The 9,000-nt window shown below is 47.1% G+C and overlaps 1 protein-coding gene across 15 annotated transcripts in view; it reads right to left on the reverse strand.

Moving 5' to 3' along the window:
* The window catches only part of SLC22A14 (solute carrier family 22 member 14), a 36,741-nt gene extending 31,213 nt beyond the window's left edge, over positions 1 to 5,528 (reverse strand). For 3 of the 15 annotated variants that reach the window (XM_055282806.2, XM_055282788.2, XM_055282834.2), the window contains exon 1: positions 5,366 to 5,418. In XM_055282806.2, the coding sequence (XP_055138781.1) occupies positions 5,366 to 5,404 (39 nt within the window). In that variant the 5' untranslated portion in view covers positions 5,405 to 5,418. The other 12 variants (XM_055282740.2, XM_055282750.2, XM_055282778.2 and 9 more) reach the window with 9 other exon arrangements.
* Positions 5,529 to 9,000: the final 3,472 nt, after the last annotated feature.

Raw genomic sequence — 9,000 nt, forward strand, 5'->3', positions numbered from 1 at the left:
ATGGTCATGAATAAAAGTTGTCAATTCTTCTCCATATTGATTTGTAGATCCAATACAACTCTAGTCAAAATCCAAAAGGTATTTTTTATAAAATTAATTTTGACAAGATGATTCTAAAATGTATATTGAAGGACAAAGGGTATAAATACCTAAGAAAATTCTGAAGAATAATAAGAATGATGTGCCCTGTGAATTATCAAAATTTATTATAAAGTTATGTGAATTAATGAGAATGTGCCAACATAGAAATAGCTAATAGAAAGCCCAGAAATACATCCATGCAAACATAAAGTGTTGATATCTGAGAGGGGAGTGGCATGATAGGTCAGTAAATGGAAAAATAAATTAAAATTAGATTCCTCGTATCATAAACAAAAATTCCAGCCCTATTAAGGCCTTAAATTTCAAGAACAACACTTTTAATAGAAAATATAAGGGAATCTATTTCTGACTTTCAGGTAAGGAAGGATTTCCTAATCAAGACACAAAAACTATGCTGTTTTGTACTAACCATAAAATTTTAAATTTATAAATTTGACTACAGGTATATAAGAATGTATAAATTGTAGTGTATTTATATAGTGATATACAATATAGCAATATTAAACTTGTAGTCAAATTTAGCAATATAGCAGTTTTAAGAAGACAAAACTTAAAAATAAAATCTTACAGTGGAAAAAAACTGGACACAACTGGAAGGAGATATTTGCGCGCACACACACACACACACACCTGTATCTGAAAAAGGACTAGGATCAAGAATATGTAAAGAGTATGTACAGAACCACCAATCAGGCCGAGCACAGTGGCTCACACCTGTAATCCCAGCACTTTGGGAGGCCGAGGTGGGTGGATCATCTGAGGTCAGGAGTTCGAGACCAGCCTGGCCAATGTGGTGAAACCCTGTCACCAGTAAAAAAAAAATACAAAAATTAGCCGGGCATGATGGTGCACACCTGTAATCCCAGCTACTTGGGAGGCTGTGGCAGGAGAATCACCTGAACCCAGGAGGCAGAGGCTGCAGTAAGCTGAGATCTGGCCACTGCACTCCTACCTGGGCAACAGAGCAGGACTCCATCTCAAAAAAAAACAAAAAACAAAAAACACCACAAATCATGGCCAGGCACGGTGGCACACGCCTGTAATCCCAGCACTTTGGGAGGCCAAGGTGGGTGGAATCACCTGAGGTCAGGAGTTTGACACCAGCCTGGCCAACATGGTGAAACCCAGTCTCTACTAAAAATACAAAAATTAGCCAGGCGTGGTGGCACACGTCTGTAATCCCATTTACTCAGGAGGCCGAGGCAGGAGAATTGCTCGAACCCAGGAGGCAGAGGTTGCAGTGAGCCGAGGTGGTGCCATTGCACTCCAGCCTGGGTGACAGAGCAAGACTCCATCTAAAAAAAAAAAAAAAAGAAAAATGAGTCAAAGACCTGAACAGGCATTTTACGAAGAGGAAACTCGTGTGGCCTACAAACGTGAAGATGCTCAACCTCTTTAATAACGAGGGAAATGCAAATCAAGACCATGGTAGGATATTTACACTCATTTGATTGACAAAATTTGAGAAGTTTTTGTTTTTTATTTTGAGACAGAGTTTCACTCTTGTTGCCTGGGCTGGAGTTCAACGGTGCAATCTCGGTTCACTGCAACCTCCGCCTCCTGGGTTCAAGTGATTCGCCTGCCTCAGCCTCCCAAGTAGCTGGGATTACAGGCATGCGCCACCATGCCCGGCTAATTTTATATCTTTAGTAGACAGGTTTTCTCCATGTTGGTCAGGCTGGTCTTAAACTCCCAACCTCAGGTGATCTGCCCACCTCGGCCTCCCAAAGTGCTGGGATTATAGGCGTGAGCCATCATGTCTGGCCAACTTGAGAAGTTTGATAATACCAAATAGTGGAGAAAACTACCTTGCATACATTCCTGGCAGAATTATTCATAGACCCACTTTGGAAAACAATTTGGCACTGTCTTACAAAGTTGAGTATCTATATACCTTATGACCCAGCACTGCTACTCCCAGGTATATACTCTAGGGAGCCATTTGTACATATGATCCAGGAAATAAGTACCAAAATGTTCATGACACTTTTCAACTGTGAAAAAAGAGCCCAAATGCACATCAATGAAAGAATGCCTAAATTGTAGTAGATTTATATAGTGGAATACAATATAGCAGTGAAAATGAAGAAGCTTCAGCTCCATCCACCAACCTGTATGAGTCTCAAAAACAGGATGTTTAGTGAAAAAAGCAAGCCTCAGAAAACTGATGCTCTTATTATAAAGTTTGGAAACAAGCAAGACTAAAGAAATAATTTCAGTATATCACGCAATAAAACTATAGATTTTTTTAACAGCAAGGATGAAATTCAGGAAACCATCTCTGAAGGGAGACAGAGGGATGATGTCAAGGAAGAGGTGGACTGAAATCATTAGAAATGTTCTGGCGCTTTGGGTGGGTGATGGATTCACAAGTGTCTGTTTTTATTTTGAAAAAATATTGTGCCCAAGGACCTTCTCCTGAAACATCCACTCCTGCTCTTCTGCAGGGCCCCCTCCCCTCTGCTGGAGACTGATAAAGGCAGCAGTCCCCCACTGTGATGGGAGGAATCCCCTGTTTAGTGAACTTCTGCCTGCTACTACTTGCTCTTAGTATTTTCCACGGCCAAAACTCATTTTCACATTGATCATGTTAATGGCTACGGAATCTTTGTTAAGGTGCTGTTTACTTCATGGTAGCTACTGGGCACCAGGGCTGTTTCTCACTGCTTCCTCACTATCCCAGACAACTTTTCTGTACACATTAATGTGCAGAAGGCTCTCTTTCTTTCCTGGGCTAAGGTCCAAGAAGTAGGATTGTTTATATGGCTCTTATAACATAGGCTCATAGTGTCCTCTGGAAAGAGCAACCCATTTCAGAGTCCACAACAGTTCATGAGGTGTCTGTTTCCTTACAGTCCCACCAGCAGCATTGGGTCTTATAATTTGTATTGCTTTTCGGTCATCTTGTAGTATGATGAGACCCCTTGTCTCTGTTCTTGTGATTTTTTTTTTTTTTTTTTTTTTTGTGGGAGGCTGATCACCCACATTGTCAGGCCAGGTGTCCTTGAAGGGGACAGTCTTCCATGTATTCTCATATTTCCTACACTCTGGTCCTTTGTCTCACGGGAACTTGCTTCCTAAGCACTGCGGAAGACACTGAGGCATATTGTAATGATTAGCAGAGGCATCCTATGTTCTTCCTCTCATTTCTGCCAAGATCCCTGCAGATCCCCAGCATTCTGGGAAAGTTTCTTCAGAGAATTCTTTAGTGGATGGGCCTTGGCTGGGAAACCAGGGGCCCTTGCCTGGCTGGGGATAGCACTGTGGTGGGCCTAGAGGGCAGGGATCTGTGGGGAGGCCAAGCTGCGTTTGCCAAATCTATCCCTCTTAGGCCGGCCCTGGAGGAGTGACCTAGCCTGGCCACCAGCCCCCATGGGGTCCTCACCTGGGCATGTTACCAAGCTGCCCTGCTAGCCCTAGCCAAGGCTAGGGCCACTTTCAGAAGCCACCATGAGCCCCTCACTCTACTATTGGACAGGGTGGACAGGGATGGAGAAGAGCTCACTGTCTGCTTGAGGAGAAGTCCCCTTTCCCTCTTGGGCCCCTAGTTTCCTACCAGTCACACTAGGGGGCTGCCTCCTTCTCAGACTGTGACTGCTGTTCCATAATCCAGGGAAGAGGTCTCCAGCTCATCATCCACTGGACAAATCCAGCCTGCAGACACATTTCCCTTGGCTAGCCCATTTGGTGCCTCACTGTATCTTGGAATGTGATTTAACTGCCAAAAGATGATTTCACATAAATGCAGCATTTTCTTTTTGAAGTTTGGCCAATGGGACAGCATTCCCATCTGGCAACAATTAGCAAAGCTGAGCAGGGGCTCCTCCTTTAGTCTGAGAATCTGCTCTGTTTTTTGTTATTATTGTTGTTGTTGTTTGTTTGTTTTTGAGCAGAATCTCGGTCTGTCACCCAGGCTGGAATGTAGTGGTGTGATCTCGGCTTACTGCACCCTCTGCTTCCTGGGTTCGAGTGATTCTCCTGGCTCAGCCTCCCAAGTAGCTGGTACTACAGGTGTAAGCCACCACGCCTGGCTAATTTTTGTATTTTTAGTAGAGATGGGGTTTCACCATGTTGGCCAGGCTGGTCTTGAACTCCTGACCTCAAGTGATCTTCCTGCCTCGGCCTCCCAAAGTGCTGGGATTACAGGCGTGAGCCACTGCACCCGGCTCCTACTTCTGATGTGTGCATGCAGGAGGCCCAGCAGGGTCCGGCACCATTTCCCCTTTTCACTTGTCTTTGCTTCCTGCCTGGCCCCAAGTTTGGGATCCCTTATCTCAGCAGGATTTGGAGGTGCATAAGAGGCAGGGAACACAGAGGGAGAGCATGCTCAGATGTGTGTGTGCTGGGAGGTGGGGGAGGCTGCATAAGCGCCCCCCAGAGAGATCTATGCCTAATCCTCAGAACTCATAAATATGTTTCCTTACATGGCAAGGGGGGTTAAAGTTGCAGATGAAGTTAAGGTTACTACTTAGCTGACTTTAAAATAGATTATCCTGGATTGTCCGGGTAGGTCCCATTAATCCCAGGATCCTTAAATGCATAAGACCCAAAGAAATGCGGCGTGATAAAGATTTGGGCAGCCATTGGTGGCTTTGAAGATGCAAGGGGTCCCAGAGCCAAGGAATGCAGGAGGCTCTAGAAGCTGGAAAAGGCAAGGAAGGAAATGAGCTCTGCCCTAGGGCCTCCAGAAAGGAAGGCAATCCTTCTGAGACCTTGATCTTAGCCTGCTGAGGCCCATTTGTTCTTCTGACCTCCAAAACCGTAGGGTAATAAGTTTCTGCTGTTTCAAGCCACTAAGTGTGGGCATTTGTTATAGCAGCGATAGGAAACCAATACAGGATGTATGTGTGTAAGGCTGGAGAGGGTGGAGGTGGATAAAGGAGACTTGTCCAGGGAGGGAAAAAGCCTCCGCTCTCCTCTCAGAGATGTGGCTTCTGGACCAGAGCCATCTGTACCAGCCTCCCTCTGCAGGGACCGTTTCAGCATCCCCCAGCACCACCTGATACCCCAATACCCTGGAGCATTCACTCCCTCTACCCATCCCAAAGGTCCTCTGCCAGGTGGACAGGCCCCAGGCAATTGGCTTTCAATGTGCCAAAGAGGTAACTGAGGCCTGGGAGAAGCATAGCCAGGAGCAGCACTCCACCTGCCGCAGGAGACGGCCAGACGCCACACCCGAGAACTCACGCTTTCTGGGAGGGCAGCCCGCTCCTTCCACAGATTCCCCACAGCCAAACAGGCCCAGGCAGGCTCCTGTCCACACCTGTGCTGAGAACGCGGCCGCACAATTGCCAAGTGTCATCGTAATTTCCACCCTCCACACCCTCCCGGCCCTGCCTCCCTGGAGGCAGGACCACAAGCCAAAGCCAGGGCCCACCTGACCACAATCCAGGCCCAGCCAGACCCTTGGAAGCAGAACCTTTGAGTTCCACTGGTGTCCGGGAAGTAGTGTCACAATGGGGTGGGGAGGCCCTTGGGGTGGGCTGGGAATGGTGAGGGTCAGCATTCTACTCCAGGGACACAACTGGCGGCAGCCTCCAGGGGCAAGGCAGGTCAGGAAAACTGCCACACGAACCCCCCTGCCCGTGTCTTTGTGCAGGCTGTTTCCTCCACACGAGGGCTCCACCTCCACTCTCGGAAATTCTCCTGTCCTTCCAGATATCACTCATTTATCAACAATCCTTCAAGCCTTCCTGAGCCCACAGCTGGAAATGGCTTGGCCCTACCCCACTCACCTCTGCTCTGTCTCTCCATGACACTCCCCTGCCAACCAGCCTTGGTCAGAGCTGCCGGTGTCTGACCCATCTCCCCCATAAGCTAGAAGCCTCCTCTGCCAGATTGCAGGAACAGGGCTTCAAGCTTCATGCTCGGGGGAAGGGAGGCCAAAGTGGCAGGACAGGAAAACCAGCACAGGGCCTGGTACAAGGCAGACCATCCCTGTACCAGTACAGCACGTACTCAGGACCTCAGCAAAATTAGGGCATTGCTATGGTTTAATATTTGTCCTCTCCGAAACTCATGTTGAAACTTCATCTCCAGTGTGGTAGTGTGATGGGGCCTTTAAGATGTAATTGGGTCATGAGCGTAATCTGTTAATCCATGAATCACCATTCATGGATTAGTAGATTAATGGGTTAATGAGTTATGAGAATGGGACTGGTGACTTTATAACAAGAGGAAGAAAGATAAGCTAGCTTGCTCAGTTCCCTCACCTGTGCCCCCTTGGGATGCTGCAGAGTTCCCAACAGCAAGAAGGCCCTTACCAGATGTATCCCCTAAATCTTGGAATTCCCAGCCTCCAGAACTGTAAGAAATAAATTTTTTTCTTTATAAATAACTCAGTTTCAAGCAGTCTGTTATAAGCAACAGAAAATGGACTAACACAGACACTTAAGACACACACAAAAAAATTAAAAGATTTCATATACTTGAAAAAAAATTGAAGTATTGATCACAGGGAAACCTACTTACAGCTCTTTTGCAGTTTCCTATGGCTCAATCTTCACTCGTTTGGGGGCAGGGCACTGCAATCTTATTGGTATCTGGGGCATCAGATCCTTCCTCTTTCACCAGACCTCCCTCGGGGTGTCTGCAGGTCACCTCAGTGGTTGGTCCTAGGCCCCTCATCCCCCTTAGAGTTCCCCACTCTTGAGCAGCAGCACTCTGGGGGCCAAAGGGACCAAGCAGACAGCACAGTGAGTACCCAGCAGCCATCAGTGAGACTGAAGAGCAGGGTGGGAGCACCCCTTTGTTTTGGTTTGTTTTGGTTACATCAGATCCCAGAACTCGGCTGGGCATGGTGGCTCACGCCTGTAATCCCAGCATTTTGGGAGACTGAGGCAGACGGATCACCTGAGGTCAGGAGTTCAAGACCAGCCTGGCCAACATGGCAAAACCCTGTCTCTACTAAAAATACAAAAATTAGCCCGGCGCAGTGGTGCACACCTGTAATCCCAGTTACTCGGGAAGCTGAGGCAGGAGAATCGCTTGAACCCAGGAGGCAGAAGTTGCGGTGAGCAGAGAATTGCACCACTGCACTCCAGCCTGGGTGACAGACTGAGACTCCTTTTCAAAAAGAAAAGATCCCAGAACTCTCTGGGTAGAGAAGAGCCCCAATAACAGCTGAGATGAATTTCCAATCAGCTCAGCAAGATGGAGGCTCATAGGCTAAAGAAACATTGTGTTGCCTGCAGACATGAGTTTACAGAACAGATATTCATACCAGCTACAAATGTTGATTGCCTTTGTTAAAAATTTAGGAGGTCATTTTTGTTTCCCTTGGTTACAGGTTGAGAAAACTAGTAAATATGAGGGTCAAATTGTTTCTAGGCAAAAAGGGGCTTGCTGTTCAATGTGCCAGAAGCCAATATTATGACACCGGGTCTTTGAGGAAAGAAAAGCTTTTAATTATAGGCCGGCCGACACGGAGACAGGAGTCCAGCTTGAATCTGTCTCCCTGGGCTGGTGCTAAGGCAGTGTTTTTATTAGAAAAGGTGTAGGGATTCTGAGATTAGCAGGTGATTAGTGGAAGGAAAGAGGAGGTCTGGAAAGTCCTCCAGCATGCGCGGTTCTCTTCATGACACCTCATAGATCACATGGGCAGGTACGGGGGGAGTGAGTATGAAACACGTAGTGGAAATTCAGGCTGTGATGTCAGCAAGCAGGTTCTGCACAGACTCTAGTTGGCCACATTGGTTCCAACCTATTTTAGACAGTTTTGTTGTCTTACAAGTGTAGGGAGTTTCAGCATCTCAGTAAATTGTTTCTTTTCTTACCTGCCATCCTGCAAACTCAAGAATTTCTGTTAGTCATTGGTGTCTTTAACTGTTTGGGGCACAGTTTCGCTTTCACACACCTGGATTAAAGGTTTAGAACTGATAGTCACCACTGCTGTAACCTTTGAGGAGCAAAATCAAGGAGGTACACAACCAGGGTCCAGTGAAGCTGCATATCTTCTCCTTCAGAGTCTCAGAGGCCTCAGCAGCCAACCTCCCATCAGTGACTGCTAAAGGACACTTATCCATTCATCAGAGCAAACCACAGGACACTTTTAAATACACACAGAAAAAAAAAATCTTTCTCCCCAACCAACCATAATCCCCCCAAAAAGGAAAGAAAAAGTCTCCAGGGGCCAGGCACAGTGGCTCATGCCTGTAATCCCAATATTTTGGGAGGCCGAGGTGGGTGGATCACGAGTTCAGGAGTTCAAGACCAGCCTGGCCAACTTGGCAAAACCCCATCTCTACCAAAAATACAAAAATTAGCCAGGCTTGGCCGTTCAGGTCTCTTCCTGGGAATGACAATCATTCCGTCTTAAAGGGAGCAAGTGTCCACATCTTAGAGGAGGAAACTGCCTTTAGCTGGGAAATGGCCCTTTCCCCACTTCTATCTGGTTTTCCCCACCCCTTGGCAGTTTCAGCCTGGGACACACATTGTGCCCAGAAAGATTTGCTAGTATTCCCCAAGAGGATGCCATGAATGGGCACACAGCAGGAAGCTAAATAGAGCTTTTGTCCAGCACTTCAAAGCTGAGAATCGTGAGTGAGGAATATCCATGTGTTTGGAAGACAGGTGCTGGACACTTCCATGCTGGGTTTACAGGAAACTGGTCCAGCATCTACGCCCAACCCCGAACCAGCCATGCAGGAGAAGGTGAGCAAGCTGGGGTGCCTGTGAGAAGAGAGACTGGAACCTTCTCCCTAGTGGGAGGTTAGCTGGGGCAAGGCGGGGGCAGTGGCCAGGCAAGCTCTTTTTCTACCATTTGGTGACACAATGATATATGGTGTTCTTGCAGGCTAAGGAGGTGCTGAGGAAGGCAGTCTGGCTTGAGGTCTCTTTATGGGCGCCCATCTAAGAAGGCCATCTTTTTTTTTTTTTTTTTGAGACGGAGTCTCTTTC

This window comes from Symphalangus syndactylus, chromosome 1 (genome assembly GCF_028878055.3).
Source record: "Symphalangus syndactylus isolate Jambi chromosome 1, NHGRI_mSymSyn1-v2.1_pri, whole genome shotgun sequence".
Lineage (NCBI taxonomy): Eukaryota > Metazoa > Chordata > Mammalia > Primates > Hylobatidae > Symphalangus > Symphalangus syndactylus.